Here is a 24,725-nt window from a genome sequence, read left to right as displayed (position 1 = left end):
ACCATGTCTCGGTACCGTACGTCATCACTGGCAACACACACTGGTTGTACATCCTGATCTTCAGATACTGCGGGATTTTTGATGAGAAGCCTTCGCGTAACTCCCCGAATGCTGCCCATCCGAGTTGGATTCTTCGGGCGACCTCTTTCTCGAAGTTGGACCTACCTAGCTGGATGATCTGACCCAGGTATGTGTAGTGGTCTACAACTTCGAGTATATCGCTCCCAACGACAACCGGTATAGGTGCAACATGGACATTTGACATGATTTTCGTCTTGTCCATGTTCCTTTTCAGGCCCACCTGTTGGGAAACGGTATTGAGGTCGCTGAGCATGGTGTTCAGCTCTTCCAGCGACTCTGCCATTACGACTATGTCATCGGCGAAACGGAAATGAGTGATGTATTCGCCATTAATGTTGATGCCGTGTCTGCTCCAGTTCAAGAGCTTAAAAACGTCCTCCAGTGCGTTCGTGAACAGTTTCGGAGATATCACGTCTCCCTGTCTCACGCCCTTCCGCAACTGGATTGGCCCCGTAGTCTCTTCCTGGAGTCGGATACGGATTCATAATAGAGACCTTTTCGGCAAGAACAGTCATTAATCAGAGCACTCCCCGTGGTATAGGTGATAGAAAATGCACAACGAAGCTACATATCTACGCATTGCCAAAGTATTAAGTCGGTTTTAAATTTCCTGACACTCAACAATCCGATTCGCACGCCGCTGAACGCGGTCCAGAAGATGAACCTGGTACTGGGTTGCCCTCGTCCACAGATGAGTAGTATTCCATATGGGGCGGAACCTGCGCCTTATATAGAAGCAGGCGATGGGCTGGAGTGAAATACTGCCTTGATCTGTTGAGCACACCAAGCTTTTTCGAGGCTAATTTAACCTTATCCGCTAGATGGCCACGGAACTGGACGTCGTCGCTCTAAATGTTGATGCCAAGTATCCCAAATATCCGGCTCGAAAAGCAGGAGTAGAAACGGGGTGGTTTTTAGTCAGTAGGTAAGAGTCTGACACTCCCTCTCGCCTCGCCAAAGGCGGGAAAAGTCATAGGACGATTTCCAATACCGGCTGAGGCAGTCAGGGGGTACTTTGAAACTGACGTGAGACGACCAACGGCAGTTTAACGGCAGTCTTAACGGTAAACACGCAGTCTTAGTAGGGTTAAACTGGAACAAATTAAGTTCACCCCAATCTGAGATTCTCCGCAAAGAAGTCTCGATTTCAGACACAAGTCTGTTTCGGTTCTCGTTGACTTTTTCTCAAGAAATGTTAGCGCGGCCGGTATAATAGGCATCACCTGTACTGTCATCCGCATAACAATGAATGCCGCAAATTTGCAACATATCATTGATATGGATGAGGAACAGGGTAGGTGATAGCGTTTACAAACAGAGAGTCGGAGCAGTCCCCGTCGACAACGACCTAAATGCTTCTGTTTGCAAGGAAGCAGTAGACCCATTCGCACAATTTCTCGGTAAGCCCATAGGAAGAAAGCTTCGAAAGAAACGCTATATGCCAAACCCGGGCGAAGGCTTTCGCCACGTCCAAGCTGACTACCAACGCTTCCCCTTAGATTCGATCGCCTGTGCCCAACACACCGTTGGGCACAGGCGATCAGGTAAACCAGAAGGTCCCCAGCCCACCGACCTTTACGAAAACCGTGTTGTTGGTAGTAGTAGTAGAGTAGCTGGTGATCCTCTAAGTACCGCAAGAGCTCGCAGTTGATAATGGACTCCATTATTTTCGAGAAGAGGAAGTTATGGCTATCGGATTGATTCGATCGCCTTTTTTAGGAACCAAGGCTCGACTCTGTCTAGAAGTTCTCGGGGCAGGACCACTCGTTTAAGGTTCCATCCCCACTATCACTACTTTCTCCGATCTCTAGTTGCAAAAAAAATATAAAATGGTTGAAATATTTACAAAAAAAAAAAATTATTGTTTAATTTTGCCGCCCCCTAAAAAGTGCCGCCCGGGGCGGGCCGCCCCTGCCGCCCCCACTACGCTACGCCACTGATGCAAATACAGGCTTTAGCATAGCTTTCTCTTTTTCTTTCCACATAAAAAAGGGGTTTCTCATGGTACAGTTTTACCCACAAAAGCTTAATGTCTATTATTATCTTTGATAGCAAACGAGAAGCTTAATATCTCTAACGGTTTTCGAACTGACTGGTAAACGTCAACAATGTTCGACGTTGACATTTGACTTGTGACTTCACTACTTCAGTGACTTGACTTTGACAGTTTCAACTCGAACGAGGATCGAGACGGTATTGTAGATTGCTAAATTGTGAAATTATTTACGAAAAAATATATTATTACGTGAATACATCTACTTTCATGTTAGTGTATAACAATTACCGGTTTTTTACAGATATCCTGTGAATTCATTTGTGAAAATTCTAATAAGACTTATTAGAATCTCAAGACTTCGTTGATTTCTTTTTGTGATACGAAGATACGCTACGTCGACAGTAAAATGGTGTACCAAGTGAGTATTCGATTGGTTTAATTCGTTATTTCCTGGTAATGGTGGGCGTAGGGCGGGTCGCGGTGACATCAGAATGCGAAATAGGGCACGAATAGGGTAGGACGAGTGACCTTGACCCCGCCGACTAGTAAACAACCTCCCGAAATAAAATATCGAGCCTTATTAGGGATAGTTTGTCACGTTAATTGAATGGACTTGTATATTTTATCTGTTGTTTCATTAATGATAGCATAGGCAGGTGATTTTTTTTAAAGTCTCAAGGTATTAAATACATTCAGCCTAAGTACTGCCTATTTGCTTAAAAAAATATTATGTCATAAACCAGTTTACGGCCCTGACTTAAAACTTTAGTCTCGAGGAAACTAGTTTAAAGCCTTGAACTGTGTACTAACAGTTTTAATTAAGTACAACATTGTATTTTTTAAGATTAATTTAATTTTCACTTGTATTGCTTGCTTTAATTCATATTCATTTATTCATTCAATTAAAATTAGAAAAATGTCTAATTACTCATTTAAGTTGTCTCAAACTATAAAAATGCATCTATGTACCACAAATATTTTCTCAACAGCCTGTAATTAAATAAAATATCATTTAAAGTTGTAAACTAAATAAACTTGGCACTGCATCTAACTCATATGTGAGATGTTGGTATTCCATTGATGCAGTGGAATGCACTAACCCTTTATAGTAAGCCAGTCTGTAGTAGTTGAATATTAAGTACCATAGGATATGAATCACTATGAATATGACTGGTCTGGCCACTACATACTGGTTTATGTACTCTTAGTCATACAGAAATTACCATTCATTAATGTTCCAACATACCATACTCAATGGATTTATGAAATTGGTACAGTCAATTGATTAACCAAAAGTGACCAAACAGAGAACCTCCTTTTTTTGAAATTGGTGTTAATCTAAAATTAGAACCGAAGGGGTAGGCAGAGGTGCACATGATGGCATGTAAAATTAGAACAATTACATACATAAAATGCCTGGTCATCTTTTTAGAAGTCAGTATTGGACTGGAGGCCTTATTCTCTCCCACATTTCCATGTCTTGCCCCCAAAAGAATGGCAACACAACACTTGCTGCATGGGGTGCCACCCTATCCAATAAAAAAAAAATACTACACCATCTCCTGCTTCCTTTCTATTAAAATTACTGAATGGTATTTTTTTAATAAATATTAAATTATTTAGCGTGATCCGACTGTGGTGGGAGTGCCTAACTTCAATGCGACCGAAGATGCGGCCGCTCTAAGAGCCGCCATGAAGGGTTTCGGCACAGACGAGCAGGCCATCATAGACATCTTGACGACGCGCTCCAACGCCCAGCGACAGGCCATCGCTAAGGCATTCACCCACGAATATGGCAGGGTAAGTCACCACGACATTATTTTAAAATATGTATTTTCGTATTTTCATTTGTTCGTTATTTGGGAGTGCCAATATCAGCATGCCAACCAAATATGGCCAAAAATGTGTTTGAGTGGCTAGATAAGATTTGATATAACTTTTTAGGTCAAAAACTAGTCTGTTACTTACCTACTTTAACTCATACTCGAATATTTTCAGTAGTCGTAAAAGAAAGTATGGGCATGAAAATGACAGAAGGCCTACCTACTACTAACACACTAACTTTAAAATCAATATTTGCCAACATGAACGTCACATACACGACATCGTTGACAATACGTACCTAATAATATCTAGACTAGCTGTATCTAGTCTATTATAAGTTCGTAGAAATAGCTGCGGCAATGTCTTGCTCATTACTTTCAATCACTTCTAAATATATCAGACACTCACTATGCTAATAGATAGTGGAGTGTAACATTCTATGCAGATACGTGTAGTTTTGCATAGGAAATAATAGGTAGCAAACTAAGCTCTTCATCTGCTAATCTGCTATGGATGTATCTCGACGAGGTCCTTCAGGATTGACACTCTTTCAAAGCAAAATTATTCGTGATATAACACTATTACTATATACACTTGTCTCCAGTTAGACTTTGATCGTATCTGTGATTAATTATAAAATTATAAGATAAAGTCGTGTCGTGAGAACTGACGAGATTTAATGAGTCATAGCTTTAAAATACGAGTTTGAAGGCCTTGCTTGACTATCAGCTTCTTGTAATATTTGTAATACGTTATTGTTACATTAACTTGTGTATTTATTTCTGAAGGGATACATGGAAGTACGTACACATTATTATACTAAATTCGAAACCGCAATTACCACCAGTTACGTTATGTTAAGTCCCAAAGTAATGCGATCCTATTCACTTATCGTACCAGATACATTTGCAGATACTATGCTTATCACTGAGAATTTTGCAAAAATGGCGAACTCCAAATTTTAAACTCTAAAATGACCTATTACATCATTATCTATCACCTTGATGGTTTACGCTCGATACAATATCAAGGGCGTAGCGCCATGGACGACATGAACTCATGCCTTAGTCACGGAAACACGTAAACTAATCATTTTTTGTGTGCTTCTAATGAAAAAACCATAGTTCCTACTATTATGCTTGTGTATGTACTTAGTATGCTATGAGATCAAGGTCTCCAAGAAAATAATGAGGTATTTGTTCTCGACGTACTATTTGAGTAGTGGTTATTTAGTTGTTAAACAATAAGAATAATGATGAGAATAAAAACATACTTTTTTAGGCTTTAATCTATCACATCAGTTGTAAATGTATTGTTGTTTCATCCGTTGTATGATCCCAAATGAAACTGACTGATAAATGATATCGATTCTCAACGAGTATCTAATGATTATTTAAATAGATCTGTCCCATTTGGAAAACGTCAAGCAAAAACTTTAGTTTATTTATACAAACTTAACACTTTTACATATCATTAGTTTGGCACTGACTTCCAATTATATTTGATCACTTAGGACATCATTGAAGACTTAAAATCGGAGTTAGGCGGTCACTTCGAAGATGTGATTGTTGCGCTGATGATGCCGCCTGAAGAGTACCTTTGCAAGGAGCTGAACAAGTGCATGGAGGGTATGGGCACGGATGAAGACACCCTCGTCGAGATCCTCTGCACCAGGACCAAGCCGGAGATCGCAGCTATCGTGCAGGCTTATGAGAGACGTATGAATATTTTTTTTTATATAAGTACCCTTGTTTCAGTTTCTTTGTAGTTCGTGTCTCCTATAGGATCGCTATCAGTTATAATAAACATGTTAACTATGTTTGAATGGTAGACAAAACCACAAAACAAAAAGCCTCCAGAATTTGTAAGTCCTATGATTGCACAGTTAGTTTATTGCGTACCTACTTGAGTATTATACTAAATATACTTTTAGGGTTCAGACATGAATATTGCCAAATGGCAATAATAACGGAATTCCGTGTTAGAATCATCACTGTGCTGTTTTTATAACCAGTACCTAACAGTTAAATGAAAGTTATACACAAAACATTACAAGGTGGAATTTCAGTGCTTCTTCGAGGCACCCACGAATTTTATTACCTTTGTATTTGCAATAAGAGAATGTTTCTGATTGTTTCTCATAGTGTACGACCGTCCTCTGGCCGAGCACATGTGCTCGGAGACCTCCGGCGACTTCCGACGCCTGCTGACCCTCATTGTCACTGTAAGTCTTATGTTATAGTTTACATTTTTAATTTCTTAACACCATGCATGCAAATACTAAAATACATTTGGAAATACCGCACTTAACAAAGGCCGGTAGCGGCATCGCACTAGTAATTCCTCTGGTGTTGCGGGTGTCCATGGGCAGCGGTGATCGCTCACCATCAGGTGGTCAGTCTGCTCATTTGTCACCACATACCATAAAGGACCCACAAATTATTGTATCGGATCTTTGTGTGTGGTGTGAGTACTATCATGTTTATCTAGTGTGGAAAGTTGTGTTATTAACATATCCACACGACACAGGAGGTAATCCTCGTGAAGCAATGTAATGTTCAGGCATGTTTTTTGAAAGTAAGTACTGTCTGTCTGCGAATGGTGTTCATTAAAAATATTTGTAAGGCAATTTCACGGAACTCTACTAATATAGTATCATTAGAAATGAATTTATTGTAGCTTTAGCGGTATTTTCTTTTGCACATTAATGCTTTCGATAGGTGGAGGGACATACAGACATGCAATGCGCTTGTAAACCGTAATTATACATATTTAATGCATTCACTTTTTGTGATACCAAACAAAACAAAATTTCGGAGAATTTTGTTTTCACCATTCGCCAATAGGTCAATGTAGGTTGAAGTTTTACATACATAGTTATATATTGCAGTAATCTAATATCATGGAAAAAATCTTTAATAGATTTTCAACTTAATTATTTTTATGGAATCTAAGATATTATGGAAATATCTTTTTGCCTATAGTGTAAAGTGTAAAATAAGTACAACAAATTCTAACAAAAGCGAATCTTTTCTCTCTTCACATTATCCTCTATTGTCCATAAACTCTATAGGTACAAGCCCCCACTGCAAGCACCATTAATTTTCCTTTCTATCTTCGCTTTCGCTACGGTTACAGTAACCTTGGAGTGGCGTGATCAGTTTGTACTATACACCGCATTTTGTTTGATTTACTTCAAACTGTTTGGTTATTTACACAAATTGATTGTTTTTCTATAATAATGTGAGTTTGACGTGTTATTGCATGTATTGTGGTTTGTCAAGGTGAAAATTGTAGATATTTTAATGTATAATGTAGTTTAGTTTGACTTATTGCAAATGTGAATATTGTAATGTCGTATGGATTATTGTAGATAGTTGCAACTCTTTTTCATGTAATTATAATATGTATTATGTACAGCACAATTTAAATATTTCAAGGACCTTTTAACAGAGACTATCCACGTACAGTTGTTGCAATGTGTATTTATGTCAAACAGATAATGCATATACATGTAATGAGAGGAAATTGTATAAAGTTTTGCGGTAAACGAACCTTGCTGTGGTTTATTATTAAATTCAGATTCACTGCAACAATGCGTGTTATAATTTAGACGTATTACTGTGATAGTATGCTATAAATAATTAACATGTTTATGTCATTACAAAAACTCGTATTTAATTGTAGGTAGGTAATTCAGGAAAGTAATTGTATGTAAATGTTACCTGCATATAATGTGCATAACAAAGTCATATTGTTACATTATTGTTTAGAATTTGGAAATAACACACTAGACTTTCATAATTTTCAGCCTTTTGTTTTCAGCGTCCAAAATATAATAGCTATTAAAAATAATACGTATTTGTAATCGTATAATGTTGCTTTAATAAGAAATAGTTTAGGCTTTACCTATATAATAAAGGTTTTATAATTAGCAAGTTTATCCTCGAAAACATCGACTACATTATTGCGCCCACGAGAGTTGTAAAACCTGAATTTTTGTAAGAAGTGAAACTGCGGCATACCTACTACTGGTATACAAAATGCAACATACTGATCACTTCACCCAAGGTTTATAAAGAACACGGTCTAGGTGTTGTGATAGTCGTCTACTCGACAGGGGGCGCGGGACGACGAGAGCGGAGTAGACCCTGAGAAGGCGCGGGAGGATGCACAGGCACTGTATGATGCTGGAGAGGCCAAGTGGGGGACTGATGAGGAGGTCTTCAACAGGGTGAGTAGAGAAAGAAACCTTTGTCTTTGTACTTAGCAAGACTTCTTACTTAGCATTTGGCAGTTTTAAAGATTTGCCATGATCCCCATGCTTAGCAGGCTTGAGGATTGCAAGTCACCAAAAATGGGAGGAAACCTGTCTCTCACTGGGACATACATTCAGGTTCCAAAACCTTGAAACCTCGTAATAGACTGAAATACAGCTAAACAGCATTCTTAAACTCCCTAATATTACCGAGAAGTCAAAATAAACCTTTATTCACCCAGATCCTGGCCCACGAGAGCTTTGCCCAGCTGAGCCAGATTTTCGAGGAGTACAAGAACATCTCCGGCCGAACCATCGAGCAAGCCATCAAGGCGGAGATCGACGGAGAGCTGAAAGACGCGCTCTCTGCTATTGGTCAGTTATAAACACTTTTAAAAGATTTTTTGTTCCATAGATGGCGCTAGTGACGCTTAAAGTCCTCTACGACATATTTTTGTAGTTAAGAAAAATTGTTTAACTGTTTACAATATTGGTTAATTCCATTCACTACACACTTTTTAAATTTGTTGCTATGTAAGTCACATGAGAGGAACGACAAACAATTATTAAAATATCCATTTTGAACTTGAAACAAAAATAATAGGACAACAACTTTATGAATATGCAATCTTATTGCGTCTGAATAAGGTAGCTTTTTGTGCATACAATACTCAGTACAGTAATTCATGGTAATTGGTACAATTACGTGAGTTTGTGTGTCTCGTAACATGCGACCACAGGACGGAAGCTGCTCGTTCATCATTATTGTCATCGAATTCTAAAGCGAAGATGTTGAAATGCTACCAAGATATAATTTTGTTATAAGATTTTTCATTGCCGTAACGTTGATGTTACTAGCAAGCGGCAATCCGGAGTACGATGTTTGTTTTGGGACAATATTAAGGTCGTCTTTTTAAATGACCAGCATCAGCACTACATAACTGGTATGAAGTTATGTTATTGTCCTTCTATGCCACAACACAAAATAACTGGACTGTTGTCCACTGCAGATTTTAAGACGAATAGGACATGTCAGCATGTCTGAATATAACATAGTATGATGGTGGCCACTTAGGTGGTCTCTATAACCCATTTGTTGGCCGCGCAAATATTTGCAGTGGAGTGTGTGGAAAGCGCGGCGGCTTGGTTCGCGACGCGGCTGCGGAAGGCCATGCAGGGGCTCGGCACCGACGACCGGACCCTCATCCGGATCATCGTCAGCCGCTCCGAGATCGACCTCGGGGCCATCAAGGCGGAGTACGAGAGACTGTACGATAAGACCCTGGAGAGCGAGATCAGGGTACGTATAACGTGGCGTGTGTCTTGCAGTGGAGTGCGTGGAGAATGCGCCCGCCTGGTTCGCGGCGCGGCTGCGCAACGCCATGCAGGGCGCCGGCACCTCGGACGAGGTCCTCGTCAGGGTCATCACCAGCCGCGCCGAGATCGACCTCGGCTCCATCAAGGCCGAGTACGAACGATTGTATGATAAGACCCTCCAGAGCGACCTCTCGGTATGTCTTGCTGTGTACCATACGGCGGTGATGGACTTGTGTGCTTTGTGACTAACTTTGCAGCCGTTTTGACATCAGTTACAGTGTCAAAATGTAAAAATATAGCAAAATTTCAAATAAATAATGTCGTAACTTTAATCTACAATCACTTGAGACTTCAGAACGGTTGCAAAATGTGGCGTTATGTCTTCTATTTGCATAACTGGTTTTGGAAACAAAAAAGAGTATGCCTTATATTTCTTAGAATCAAATTCTTTTACCGCACGCAGACAGCTCAAATAAAATAAATTCTACAATGTGAATATTTTTAATATGGTTTTACATTGTTGCCATGTACGATAATATCAGGAATTTGTTCGCTAAATGTTAAATCTTTTACTTTTATTTGCATTCGTACTTATTGTGTTATCAATCATGGTTTGAATATATGATATACCAAAAACATTTCAAAACAAACCTGTAAGACATGAGACGCGTACTTAGAATCTGAGAACAAAAATCTGTTGCATGCGTGTTAGCTAGAATCCTTTTTTCAAATAAATACAAAACCATATACAGAAACCTGAAAATAAAATACTTTGGCGTCAAATAATCTTTTTGTTTCCAAACCAAAGTTAGAATGAAGTCATCGAGTCAATCACTGCCCTAAAGTTATATGCCGTAAGCTTGAAATTAGCACCGCACTCGCTAAACACTGCCTTTTTATTATTTGCATTGGGAACATACAATATTAAACAATATTTATATTGTTATGCATGCATGATATACTGTGGCAAACAATTACTATGTATTTAACTCATATACATAACTACTTATTTGGAATTTGGTTTAAGTATATATAATAGATATTTATCTTCTATACATAGTATAAAACAAAGTCGCCCATTTTGTCTGTAGTCCCTTCGTATGCATAAAACTTTAAAACTACGCAACGGATTTTGATGCGGTTTTCACTAATAGAAAGAGTATTTTCTCCGACAGGTTTTTATATATAATTGAAATACATTGAAACTATATTAGCTGAGTTATAACGATTTATGTCCAAGAAGTCAGAAAAAAATCTAATTGAAGATTGTATTTGTGCGTGCGCCGCTTATACCGTTGGATACAAGTAAGAACAATGTATAGCAAAAACATTGGTCTTTATTAGTTCTACAAAAAAGTCCGCGATGACATATATCCAGCTTTTTTATTTAAGTCACAAAAACTACTTTTCTGTATTAAAAAAACATTTAATTCGTTGGGTGATGTTTAACTGGTGATATAACCAATAATACATATATCCTTATCATAATAAGTAAGTTCATCATCACGAGCATTTAATTTAGATTATTTTTGCAGTTTACAGTGTGTTATTTAGACATATAGTTTAGGAGATATCACGATATTAGTATTGCGGCACGGTACGGGCCGGCCGCGGCGGCGGGGGCAGCGTCCCTATCTTTGATCTATACATATAAGACAAAAAAAAATCTGTACATTACTTAAATATTTTTTCCAAAAACTGATAGGGGGGGCGATCAAAGAAGAGTCACAGAAACCAAAAAACATTTTAATATTTTAAACGCGGTTAAGGGAAAGAGAAGTTATTGTGAATTGAAAATTAGTATCCAATATGTGTTGGTGCGTTGACTGTATTTGTCGAAGTAGCGGGATACACGCAAACGAAGTTGCGCGGGTCAGCTAGTATATTATAAAACGTTATTATTATAAATCATGTAAAAAAGTTTTATATATGAGCCCATGCCTCTACCTAATAAAGTTTACAAGTCTGTAAGAGGTGATGACACTTTTCAAAATCACTTTATTTACAAACACATTCCAAGCATGAAAGTAATGCTTTTACTATTAAAGTCAGCATGAAATCTTCGTATAATTCTTTATTTTATGCAAATTCTTGATATGCGCTTTCAATGTTAATTTAATGAATGAAATATCATTACTTTTATGTCGTATGTAATGTGGTTTAATATATTTCACATTTTCTGTAACTCTCTGCCACCCTGAATGGAAAGGAGGTGAGAACTATTTGTTATGAGAATATACTTGTTTTATTATAGAAAGATAGAGCTTTATGGCTGTGGTAGCTAAAAGCGTCATTAAGATCATAATTATTATATTTAAGTAATAATACTCTCTTATATTTATCCTTTTGAAACTGAGTAAATAACCCACAATTTCAAAGACCCCTAACTTCTTTATTTACGGGTCTCCAATACCCACGCAAAATACTAATCATGTCGCGTTTTCTCTTTCCGCACGCCGCATGCGCATCATTTGACGACACCAACCTTACGACACAACACCATCTATTGCCGAACGACCGAACTACTTGGTAACGCCATGTTGGTTTTGCGACACGTCAGCAGGGTGAAACTTCCGGAGACTACAAGCGCGCCTTGGTGGCGCTGCTGGGGCCCGTTTAAGTGCGAAGATGGTGAATTTTCCTGCAGGAAACAAGTAAATGGAGATCTAAAAAGATTCGGAATCGATTGAAAATCTTATAAAGTGATAACTTTTAGCCGAATCCTGTCTAAAACAGGATAGAATGAGAAATGCTGAATAGTCTGCCAATACTCGATTATACAATGTGATAGGGGTGAGACTTCTAACCCGTTAAGGCTGAGTACTACATCTAATTTTATCGACAAAAGTCGGGGGTCGAAGGGGTCGAATCGCCTCCCCCTAAAAGTTATGGCTATTTTAATATTTTTTTACTTTTTTTGATATCAAAGGTTGTATGCGTCGTAGAAACAAAAAAAAACGACAAACGGTAGCTAATAACCTTGGCTAACTAATTCATTACGTTTTTCATATGTTTGATAATGTTTTGGTGAGAAAAAAAATCATTTGTGAATTATTTTTACCGAAAAATCACTATTTTTCAATATTTTCAATTAGGGGTTCAACCCCCCATATTATTTTTTTTGTCGATAAAATTAGATGTAGTACTCAGCCTTAACGGGTTAGAAGTCCCACGCCTATCACATTGTATAAATTTCCTTCGTTTTGCTCTTTAGACCTCCATTTATTTGACAAACTTCAAAAATAAGCTTCTGTGTCTTGTGCCGCTAAAGTGTAGAGTAAGCATAGTTATGTCTACTCAAGTTGTCTTTGAGATAGTTTGCATATTAGCACATTTTCATTATTAAATGTTACATTTAGACATATTTATGTATTCGGTCTAATTGGACCTAAAACTTTGTAGTACATAATATTTTAAGTTTTACTACACATTATATTAGTTTTAAGCTCTAATTTGATAGGTTTTTTGAAGATATTAAACAGATTTTTTATTGAATTGTTTTAAAAAGTATTGAAATTTTATTTTTATCGAATATTGGATTGTTAAAAAAGTATTATTTTGATTGGTTGTTTAAAATAACTTGAATATTTATTACATTATTTAGAATCTCCAATACCTCCGTTTTGCATAATAAATAATAATAAATCTTCATAATGACGATAACCCCCGAAATATACGACTGATTTTACTAATCTGTGCAACGAATATCGCGACTGGCCGATTTTAAACCTTATTTCCTACAAAATGAAGTTCAGTATTGATCGGTTCTCGAATTTCAGCACATTATGTATGCTTATAGTGCTTATTTTATTAGTAGTTATATAAGATCGATAGTACATTGAATGTAGCACGCAATCCTGCCTTAGCAGTGCCTTTGTTTCACGAAATAATAATAATATTTCAATAGAGAAAACAATATTTTAATGTCTCAGTGACTAAAAAGAGAATACCTATAATATTTGAGTGTCCCAGTGACAAAAATGTAGAATTATTGTCAATTCTATTTGTAGTTTAACGCATTGTTGTTATTAATTGGATAATAATATATATTTATGAAGATGTTTATTGTGTATCCGAGTTCCATTCCATTTCGAATCGTTTTAATTTATCGTAGCTTTAATTTTATTTACAAATAAAATATTAATGTGTATTTCGTGGTTTTATTTATGAATTTGGTCCTTTATCCTTCAAGCATTTGTAATAATTACAATATTTAGCTGTAATCAGTTCATTACACATGGCATTACAGATTGCTACATTCTAAATATCCTGCCCTAAAATATATATTTTTACGTGGTATGTACGCCTATGGGGAAAAACACAATAATCTATAACCAAAAATAAGAATCCGCAAATTCTTAAAGAAGTGTAGTATCTCCCATACTCGTCCTTGTCTTAGCAAAGATGTATTCAAAAATTTCATGTGAGCGTCACATGGTCCACTGATCGATCAACAACAAAAAATGTACATATTTGTTCTGAAGTATATAGATAAACTAGCTAATTAAGGAGCTCTGCAGCACTGGTGTCGGATGGGGTGAATATTCAGAAACTCAGGGGGTGAATGGTTTTTTTTTTTATTGGATTTTTGTTTGTTTTCATGTTTTTGGTTTTAAAATAATGAATTAATAAAAAATATTAAAATGGTGTAAACAGTTCTAAATTACGTGAAAACACAACAAAATGTTGTTCCTATTCACCCCTGATTTGTTTCTATTCACCCCGTTTTACTGTACGCTATGCTGACGACATGGTCATGCTGAGTCCCTCAATCGACCCGGTCAAACTGTTGCTCGAAGTGTATAAGCGATGTCCTTCGACTCATAGTCTCTGTATAATATAAATAAAAGTCTATGGTGTTTTGAGCGGGTTCTAGAGAAATGGCGACGTCTCCTCCTGTCTACCTGTATGCAGTTGCACTTAAGAGGGTATCGTTTAAGTACCTGGGGCACGCACATTCTGAACGAAAATATTTTTTTTATTATCTATAGGTTCAGGCTTGACCACTATCTCACCTGATGGGAAGCGACGATGCGGTCGACGATGCGGTCGACGATGGAGCGCGCTTACCTAGAAGTAACCTATTCACTCTTGATTTAAAGATTCCAGGGTTGTAGCTTTCGGGAAACACAGACTCCGGCAGGGAATTCCATTCCTTAGCTGTACGTATGATAAATGCACTTCCAAAACGTTTTGTGCGTATAGATGGGATATCCACCATGCATCGATGACGCATTGCCGTACGCCTGGTTGTCCGATGATGGAATGGGCTAGGCGGAATTAAATTGTGCAATTCCGACGCACACTCCCCGAAATGCAGCCGATGACTTCTCCCGCCTTTTAGTGTCAGACTCTTACTGACTAAAAACCACCCCGTTCCTTCTCCTGCTTTGAGCCGGAGCCCCGGTAACCTTTTACGTTGTCCGCAGCTCCGGATCAGGCATCAGCCCTACTGGGCCCCATCTGTGGTGGTCTGGCTCTTTGAGGCGCGCGCGGAACGCGACGCGCCGTACGCACGGGATATTTAGGATACGTGGAAGCGTCAACGAAATTCTAGAGTTACTGTGAGGCATATGACTGATTGTTTTATATGTTGGATTCATTTTAATGTTTTATACTGCCCACTTTGTAATTTGTTATAATTTATTCTATAATCTGCCCTTTGATTGTTGTTCTGTCTTTAAGAAGTTACTAATACTAACCAAATGGATCTTTGTAATCTGATTCAATCATCAAAATCAATTAATTGAATTCAATACGACGTATTTTTTGTAATTGATTAGTAGAATTTTGCAATATTTAAGTATACGAAAAAATATAAGCAAAATATCTTAAATTCAGAGATCTGCTGTATTCGTCAATTGGAACTTTTATTATATGTGTGTAGATGGGAATAGGAAGAGTTTGTGTAAAAGAAACAAGGTTGCATGTTCATAAAACTTATTTAATCGCACGCCTTTCGCACGTTACAGCCATCCGTTAACTGATTCTAACATTACATTATAATATAATAATCATAATCATTATAAACTTCCATAAAAATACTTGTAAACACATTAAGCTGTGAATGTAAGAAAATAAAATTTTATATTCGCAATCTCACATTTATATTGCATCTTGTTACCAAATAGGACCATTCTACGAGTGTCTTATTTGCAAAGCGAAAATAGATATGTTTCTCTCTCCTACTCCTATATAATAACTTGTGATATTTATACAGTTTACATACAAGAACGTTTAGAATATAACGGCAGTGAGACATAAACCGCGGGTCACTGGGCACTAAGCAACGATCCACAACGAATACTATGTAGTCTGAGATACTTGTCGGCTTTATTATGCGCTACAGTACTCTAGCTAGTGAACTGGCAACGTCGGCAACACAAACGATATATACACAATTTCAACTCTAAACATTGCACGTTCATACATACGTCGAATCACTAAACCTAATACGCGAAAGCAACAATATCTAAAGTAAATTTACACGAATACATACACAATAACATCACATATTGACGTTACAGTATCAAAAATATTTGTTTACACTTAACATCTTATATAAGCCTCTTGGTACACGGTGCAGTAAGTAGTCTAGTAGAGCAACATAAATGTGAACAAATAGATTTGACAAGTAACCGCTACACGCTACACGTTACACGCTATACGTTACACGCTACACGCTACACGGCGGTAGACGGCGAGGAACACGCGGTGGGCCGCCAGTCAAGGCCGGCACACACGTACCTTTCATAACGCGATACAAACAATCCGACAAACAATTAGGCTCAATCACATTCATATGGCCTGCATTTTTACAATTTATGACTTAGCTAGCCTTTGGCGTTACTATAAGACACGGCAATGCGTCCCGGTCCTAACTACAGCTAGCGCAGGTTGTGTACAGCGGACAGGCGCTGATATATTACGTATTTACAAGTTGAGCAGGCGTAGGGCCGGACTGTACAATACGTCTAGTGTCGAGTACAAAAGCTAGAACACAGATACTGGGATGATGAGTATTACAATGAGCTCCGCACCGTTCCTCGTCCGCTAGTACGCTACCCCACTCAGTGTCTGCTTTACAAAACCTGCGCTAGCAGCGGTCGAGGTCTCATTTGTGCTACAATTCGACAATTTACAGTAACTTACAATAATTTTATACGCGCTCATATACTTTGTATGTTTGGGCGCGGCGCGGCCGAAATGAAACCTCTACATCGCGTCGTCGCAACTCCGAGTGCACTACGATAACAGACAATTTCTGTAGTCAATGAAGCCTTAACGTAAGTAGTCGGGCGCGGGCCGCCGCCTCAGTCGTTGGGCCCGAAGAACTTGGCCAGCAGCTGCGACAGCGGCATTATCTGCTCCTCGCCCAGCGCCGGCTGTTGCTCCGCCTTCGACTGCTCGCGGAGTTCTGCGGAAACATTATATCATTAGGAACATGTCTCCATAGGTGCTACACCAGATGTAGTAAGATATCCAGTCTGGTGCATAAATATAAGTCCTACGTAAGTACGCACCCTGCCAGTGCTGCAGTAGCCTGTTGTAGTGGTTGGCGCGGTCGTGTCGCTTGATATGTAAATATAGGTCGAACAAGATGTATGTAACTACGTAAGTACGCACCCTGCCAGTGCTGCAGTAGCCTGTTGTAGTGGTTGGCGCGGTCGTGTCGCTTGATATGTAAATATAGGTCGAACAAGATGTATGTAACTACGTCAGTACGCACCCTGCCAGTGCTGCAGTAGCCTGTTGTAGTGGTTGGCGCGGTCGTGTCGCTTGATATGTAAATATAGGTCGAACAAGATGTATGTAACTACGTCAGTACGCACCCTGCCAGTGCTGCAGTAGCCTGTTGTAGTGGTTGGCGCGGTCGTGTCGCTTGATATGTAAATATAGGTCGAACAAGATGTATGTAACTACGTCAGTACGCACCCTGCCAGTGCTGCAGTAGCCTGTTGTAGTGGTTGGCGCGGTCGTGTCGCTTGATATGTAAATATAGGTCGAACAAGATGTATGTAACTACGTCAGTACGCACCCTGCCAGTGCTGCAGTAGCCTGTTGTAGTGGTTGGCGCGGTCGTGTCGCTTGATATGTAAATATAGGTCGAACAAGATGTATGTAACTACGTCAGTACGCACCCTGCCAGTGCTGCAGTAGCCTGTTGTAGTGGTTGGCGCGGTCGTGTCGCTTGATATGTAAATATAGGTCGAACAAGATGTATGTAACTACGTCAGTACGCACCCTGCCAGTGCTGCAGTAGCCTGTTGTAGTGGTTGGCGCGGTCGTGTCGCTTGATATGTAAATATAGGTCGAACAAGATGTATGTAACTACGTCAGTACGCACCCTGCCAGTGCTGCAGTAGCCTGTTGTAGTGGTTGGCGCGGTCGTGTCGCTTGATATGTAAATATAGGTCGAACAAGATGTATGTAACTACGTCAGTACGCACCCTGCCAGTGCTGCAGTAGCCTGTTGTAGTGGTTGGCGCGGTCGTGTCGCTTGATATGTAAATATAGGTCGAACAAGATGTATGTAACTACGTCAGTACGCACCCTGCCAGTGCTGCAGTAGCCTGTTGTAGTGGTTGGCGCGGTCGTGTCGCTTGATATGTAAATATAGGTCGAACAAGATGTATGTAACTACGTAAGTACGCACCCTGCCAGTGCTGCAGTAGCCTGTTGTAGTGGTTGGCGCGGTCGTGTCGCTTGATATGTAAATATAGGTCGAACAAGATGTATGTAACTACGTCAGTACGCACCCTGCCAGTGCTGCAGTAGCCTGTTGTAGTGGTTGGCGCGGTCGTGTCGCTTGATATGTAAATATAGGTCGAACAAGATGTATGTAACTACGTCAGTACGCACCCTGCCAGTGCTGCAGTAGCCTGTTGTAGTGGTTGGCGCGGTCGTGTCGCTTGATATGTAAATATAGGTCGAACAAGATGTATGTAACTACGTAAGTACGCACCCTGCCAGTGCTGCAGTAGCCTGTTGTAGTGGTTGGCGCGGTCGTGTCGCTTGAGCTGCGTGAACACGTGCACCAGTCCGCGGTAGTCGTACTCCAGCCCCGAGTAGCGCTCGCCGAACAACTTCAAGCCTGGAAGGATTCGATGTAAACTTGTTAAACACGAAGTAAATAAAATGGTGATAAACATTGCAAATTATTTATTATCAACAATTTACATAACCACATGATTCGGGGATGATCCAAAATGTACAAATACCATTTTTTACAATTATTTTACAATGAAAGAATTGTTGTAATAAGTAATCAAAGTGCTTTTTTTTTATTTTAAAATACTACATTTTGCCATCATCGGACATTCTCAGTTGGAAAAATAACAAGATGCAATACTGACTGATAGAAATGGAGCGCAGATAGAGTTTCTCGGCGGCGCAGTGCATGTTCATGTGGTAGTTGTAGAGCGAGGCGAGGTGGCCGATGCTCAGCCCCACCTCGTAGTCCTCGGGGCCCAGCAGCTCCTCCTTGATGGCTATGGCCTTCAGGTGCATCGTTTCCGCGTCCTGGAAATGTACACAAACATGTCAATATACTGACTAACTTATTTCGGAACGATTCGTTTCGGTAGATTCCAAGATGTAGTAAGTTTTCGGTACTAGACTAATTATGATACGCAATTTACTGGATATTTTCTTCAATGAGGGATATATGCCAGTTTGGCTTATGTAGCCAGTGGTCTCTGGTTTACAATTAGATGATTATTATTTATTTATATTTGGTAATATGCAGTTGTGGGACATGACATGAAAACTAATCAATGGACAAACATGACGTCTTCCTACGTCTATATAACACCCAACTGATGAACAGAAAAACTATATCCTACATTATCATTATTTAGTTATTTTTTACTCTTGTAACCAATTAACGTCTTTTTTTTTAGTGGTACAAGCCCGCCTCAACCTCCCATACCGCTGCAACTCCTGTAAGTCTTATTTCATTTCAATTAACGTCTACACGAATAACGGACCTGGAACTTGTGCATGCTCTGGTAGAGGCGGCCGAGGTTGCCGTAGTGCTTGGCGGTCTGCACGTTCTTCTCCCCGAAGGCCATCATCGACAGCTCCAGCGCCGCCTTGTGCAGCGCCTCCGACTCCTCCAGCAAACTCGGCGCTGGAAACACGCAATACATACATTTTCTGTCACCTTAGCTACTCTTACCACGACTGTCGTAAGACGAACCGGCTAAGGGGCTACACATTTAACAAATTGGGTACCACTCTTTGATAAACCTAAACCTTTTAAACTGCGATGTCCAACTCGTCTGCGTAACGTATGAATTAGTGCAAATTTCTCTTTTGTAGAGGAAGCTAATATAATAGTTCAGCAAGGATTGTCATAATCCTTTTTTATTTAGAGGGAAAAATCATCCAGTGTCTTCTCCCGCCTTGGGTGAGGCGAGAGGTAGTGTCAGACTCTCACTGACTAAAAACCACCCCTAACTTAATCCCTACTTCAAGTTTGCTAAGCGTAATGCTACGTTTATTACAGTAATATGATGATCACTAACCCGCCATGTCCTGTCCAGCAGGAGTGTCGAGTGCTATTTCCTCGAGGATCAGCGCCTTCACCCGCTTGGCGGACGCCAGTAGTAGGTGGTCTGGGGGCACCAAGTTCTGAAAGTAAGAAAAACATTCAATTTTTGTATGTACTTGAAAGTACATACAAAATATTTATATTTATAGTACCTACAAGTTTTTGTAGAAGACTGCTTAACATTCCAATGTGTGTTTTGTTTATATTATATATTGCCAAAATCTTTGCCTTTTTAAGGTTTTAAAATCTTCATCTTGCCATTTATAAATCCTCGGTAATTAAAATTAATATTAACAAACGTTGTTATAATTATAATTAGACTCAAAGCACAAATCACAATATTTTTATTACATTCACTATGGAAAACTAGACGCGTATAGAAGTATAGTATGGGTATGTTACCTCAATGATCCGTATGGCCCGCTCGGCATGGTCCCGGGCCTTGTAGAACCGTCCGGAGGAGTACTCGAGTACATAGAGTGCGTACGCGAGGTCCTCCTGCGCCGTGGCCACGTGCAGGCTGCTGCGACCGAACACGCGCCGCAGGGTACATAGCGCCTCCTGGAAACGTTACTTACTATTTAAGTAAACAGTAATTATATTAGACTTTTAATAGGACGGCGTTAATCGTATTATAAACTATGACCAGTAGTTTCGACTGTCGGTCAGTCACTCCGTAACGTAGCATTTTATACAATGTGATAGGGGTGGGACTTCTAACCCGTAAGGCTGAGTACTACATCTAATTTTATCGACAAAAAATGATTATTATATGGGGGTTGAATAATTGAAAATATTGAAAAATAGTGATTTTTTCGGTAAGAATAATTCTTTATTTTTTTCTCACAAAACAATCAAACATATGAAAAAAGTAATGAATTAGTTAGCCAAGGTTATTAGCTACCGTTTGTCGTCTTATTTTTGTTTCTACGACGCATACAAACTTTGATATCAAAAAAAGTAAAAAAAATATTAAAATAGCCATTTTTTAGGGGAGGATTCGATCCCTTCGATCCCCCGACTTTTGTCGATAAAATTAGTGTAGTATTCAGCCTTAACGGGTTAGAAGTCTCGGGTCAGTCACTTGTATAGATTATTTGTTTAGTAAGTGGTAGCAAAGGCGAATGTTCAGGACAACCAGATTCAATAATCAAAAATTTCAATAAACATTCTTACATAATAAAATACCTTCTTCTCTTTTTAAATCGGTAAACATATTGATTTATGATTATTATATGATAAGTGTGTACCTAACTTCTTGTACTACCTAACTTCATTGACGGACAGACTGATAGATTATTATTTATTTCTTTATTTGTTACATAATTAACAAGTGTTAAAGCAATCGGTACCTCATAGACAGCGACGGAGTGCACGATGGAGTCGATGTTGAGCAGATAGAAGCCGAGGTCGAGCAGCGCGGCGGCGTACCGCGGGTGGTGCGTCCCGAAGGCGCGGCGGGCCAGCGCCACGGCCTGGCGCACCAGCAGCCCGGCCGACCCGAACCGACGCTTCACCACGCACGCCTTGCCGCACGCGCGGAGCACCTCGATCGTGATCCTAAGGGACGGGAGTGGTGTTTTATACTAAAATGTATTTGTTCATTTATCTTTTTCTACTAATGTTTTGTAGACGAGTATAAGGGTTAGTACTGAGTACTAAGTATGTATAATATGTATAATTAGCGACTTGTAAGTAATTTATAAATATGGATAATAAGTCTTATTATCGTTTATATTAAACGTTAATATTTTATATAAAGTCATTATTACTCTGCCATCCACACTTGATTAGAATACTTGCTTGGAAGAGTTTAGGGTTTCTTAGTAGCTTTAGCATCTTTTCTAAGACACGGGAACAGATACCGTTCTTTAACTTCAATTACATATATTATTTGTAGGTTGACATTGTGAAACATTTTGAATTGTCTTCTGTCTTATTGTCCATTAAAATAAGAATGTTAGTGTAATAGAACTCTGTATGAAATTGCAAGCATGGTCACTTAGGCGGTGTGTGTGGAGTGAGCAGTTTGAGAGCGCGCATGGCCCAGTCGTAGGCGGCGGAGTAGTCGCAGCGCACGAAGGCGAGCGCGCTGAACTCCTTGCAGACGCGCGCCAGCAGCGACGTGGCGCCCCACGCGCCCGCGCCGCAGCGCCCGCAGCAGCCCCGCACCCACCACACCGAGTCGCATCTGGACAACCAACACTATGTTTAACATCAAGTTTAAAGCATACTTACAAAAACTTGAAACCTTTTTCAATAGAGGTAGAACCTAATACAACACAACACACCTAAATTAATTATTATGTTATCGGCTTACTCACGTTATTATTTTGACGAGGAACTCGACTAGTTTCAAGCCGTACTAGAGGTTCATATTCATGAGCAGCATTCCGCGACACACGACGCGGTACGCGGCTGCAGTAGCAGCGCGACAATCGCCGCGTCGTGTCCATCGAGCCGATAACATGATAATTAATTTAGTATGCCTCACGAAAGTTACAACACACCTAAAACCTAATAAGAGGCACAGAAACCATCAGTATATAGTTATTTGCCTCACATTTTCTTTACAACACACATTTAAATCCTAAACACATAAAGCCTCCAAAGGTAAGTATATCGGCATGAAGTCCCCGGTTCCTCTCGTGGCTCGGACCAGGGTTGCTGAGCCGGATACATGTTTTAGGCAGACACATCACACATGCGGTAAACACGTATCCCGGCGCAGCACACACAGCCCTCCCACCGACAGGCACAATATCTTCATATATTAATATTTGCTAAAACTACTAGTAACTTTGTAATATTTCTATTATGACAATTAATACTATAGAACATACCTGAAGGCACATCTGAGGCGTGGAAAAACGTTTAAATGTTAGTGTTGTCGAATGAAAAACTTATTTATCAAGAGTACTAATAACTATTGATGTACTTTTATATTAAATACAGATAAGATTGTATACAAATAAATCCGAGAATTTAATAAATTGTTTAATCTATTGCAATCCACCTTTCGTAAAGAGTAATCCGAAGCTGCTTCGTATCCAATATTGGTAAAGAATAATGTCTAAAGATCATGGTCAGCCTCAGGGTTGGTTCTGAGGTGGACAATATGGAGTCTAATCTAACGAAAAAAGTATAAATATAGATCAGGGTGACTTACTTATGTTCTGGATCATTGGGGTCAATGCGTTCATCCTCGGCGGCCGCGAAGGGCTCGGGCATCTCGGCGTGGACATCATCAGGCATGCCCAGCAGGTCCAGCGCCAGCGCGTACGTCTCCGCCGCCGCGGGGAAGCAGCAGTACGCCGACTGTGTGTTTAGTAACCTGGAAACAATTGGGAATATTTGATAAGTGACCTAATTAAATGTTGGAAGTCTTGTTTATCATATATGTATATATAAGAGACATGGTTACTAACACTATCATTAGAACTTGAAACCAGTTCATCCGTGATCATGGTGCTAGCAACAGTGCTGAAATATCCGAAACTCAACATAAATAAACATGGTAAATATCCCGTCTCAAGTCCTAATGATAGCGTAGCATTTATTTAATTGTCCGATCTTAATGTTTGTGCAACTAAACCCAAAGAGATCTTGAGCGCCATATTAAAGCCAGAAGCCAGAACCAATATTCGGTTCATAAAGATTTTCGGTTTTCAAGAATCAGATACTTGTGCTTGACCCAAATAGGCGTAATTTAACCGAAAACTCAGCAATTTTAACTTAACCACTAAACAACATTATAAAACAAAGTCACGGAATAACAAACACGCTACTACAATAATGATGTTACGCAAAGACCGTTATAAATTAATAGCAATTACATTATGTGCATCGTTTATGCAAATGTTGGTACAATGTATGGTTCATTACCATAGAGCGGCTATTTTAACCTTCGTGCTGCATTATGGTAGGCTAGGAAGTAACTAACTAACTTGTTTGTTATATCATGGGGGAGTTTGTTATTTATTGTTATGTAGTTATGTAAGTTCACGTTATTAACCTAGCTTTGATTGAATTGCAGTGTTTACGAGGATCATAGTTTGAAGACTTTGAAGTGTGAAGTCATGTATTGTAGTGTAATTGTTTCTTACAACTTTAGAGAATAATAACAACCACGACGATAATGTTTAGATTGAACGTATTATATTGCCTGTACTGATTTTTCTTTTGTAAGTAGTTTATGTCACATTTGCACATAATATGGTAAAACTTGTTTTATCTATCCTAACTTCTTTATTCTATTCTCTGGTCCTTTAAAATAAAGCTGAACTTGTCTCACCTATGACAGCATTCTAATGTGAGTCTCTTGTAGTGTGTGGTTTGCGGCATCTCCCGGCAGAGGTCGCGGCATCGCAGCAGCACGCGCTGTGCGTCCGCGTACCAACCAGCCTCGTTCAGGAAACCACCTGGAAAGATACAAATAATTTTGTTACAATACACATAAACTTGATCATTGATATAATTAAAACATGGAGGTTTGGACATGTATGGATATGGACATGTATTATTAATTAATCAACAAAGATTATAAAGAAGAAAGACTTATCATTAATTAATCATGAATACATCAATACTACAGTATTATTAAGTGTTTGTAGTTGCTAGCTTTAGAATATTCCCCGGCCTCGCCCAAATATACGTGAATTAAATTTTTCTTCTTTGAAAGTCCAGTTAGTCCT

The 24,725-nt window shown here is 39.3% G+C and overlaps 2 protein-coding genes and 1 long non-coding RNA gene across 18 annotated transcripts in view; 2 read left to right on the top strand and 1 right to left on the bottom strand.

Moving 5' to 3' along the window:
* Positions 1–2,168: 2,168 nt before the first annotated feature.
* On the top strand, positions 2,169–13,626 carry LOC118269061 (annexin B10). Of its 6 annotated transcripts, none has more exons than XM_035583964.2 (9): positions 2,169–2,274; positions 2,379–2,495; positions 3,701–3,877; positions 5,415–5,619; positions 6,046–6,125; positions 8,007–8,135; positions 8,402–8,534; positions 9,489–9,670; positions 12,037–13,626. In XM_035583964.2, exons 2-9 carry the CDS (start codon positions 2,484–2,486, stop codon positions 12,094–12,096), a joined length of 978 nt encoding a protein of 325 aa, XP_035439857.2. In that variant the 5' UTR covers positions 2,169–2,274; positions 2,379–2,483; the 3' UTR covers positions 12,097–13,626. The 6 variants fall into 6 exon arrangements, with proteins under 6 accessions (XP_035439857.2, XP_035439860.2, XP_035439859.2 ...); XM_035583967.2 differs by having other exon boundaries at positions 2,170–2,274; positions 8,022–8,135; XM_035583966.2 differs by having other exon boundaries at positions 2,170–2,274; positions 12,040–13,626.
* Positions 13,627–15,399: 1,773 nt separating this feature from the next.
* Positions 15,400–24,725, bottom strand: part of LOC118269054 (amyloid protein-binding protein 2) — a 53,772-nt gene continuing 44,446 nt past the window's right edge. For 10 of the 11 annotated variants that reach the window (XM_050698302.1, XM_050698316.1, XM_050698339.1 and 7 more), the window contains 10 exons: positions 24,326–24,452; positions 23,201–23,365; positions 22,034–22,222; positions 21,384–21,591; positions 20,434–20,592; positions 20,006–20,111; positions 19,466–19,608; positions 18,833–18,998; positions 18,339–18,570; positions 15,400–16,893 (listed from right to left, as the gene is read on the bottom strand). In XM_050698302.1, coding sequence (XP_050554259.1) covers positions 16,758–16,893; positions 18,339–18,570; positions 18,833–18,998; positions 19,466–19,608; positions 20,006–20,111; positions 20,434–20,592; positions 21,384–21,591; positions 22,034–22,222; positions 23,201–23,365; positions 24,326–24,452 — 1,631 coding nt within the window. In that variant the 3' untranslated portion in view covers positions 15,400–16,757. The remainder of the gene's footprint in view (positions 16,894–18,338; positions 18,571–18,832; positions 18,999–19,465; positions 19,609–20,005; positions 20,112–20,433; positions 20,593–21,383; positions 21,592–22,033; positions 22,223–23,200; positions 23,366–24,325; positions 24,453–24,725) is intronic. The other variant, XM_035583940.2, reaches the window with a different exon arrangement.
* LOC126911388 (uncharacterized) lies at positions 17,001–18,545 on the top strand. The gene is made up of 3 exons (XR_007705942.1): positions 17,001–17,169; positions 18,097–18,199; positions 18,406–18,545. It is a non-coding gene; the product is annotated as an uncharacterized LOC126911388 (long non-coding RNA).

The sequence above is a fragment of the Spodoptera frugiperda genome, chromosome 2 (assembly GCF_023101765.2).
Source record: "Spodoptera frugiperda isolate SF20-4 chromosome 2, AGI-APGP_CSIRO_Sfru_2.0, whole genome shotgun sequence".
In the NCBI taxonomy this organism is placed as follows: domain Eukaryota; kingdom Metazoa; phylum Arthropoda; class Insecta; order Lepidoptera; family Noctuidae; genus Spodoptera; species Spodoptera frugiperda.
The sequence above is the reverse complement of the archived record's forward strand: the minus strand, read 5'-3'. Positions and strand labels throughout refer to the sequence as shown.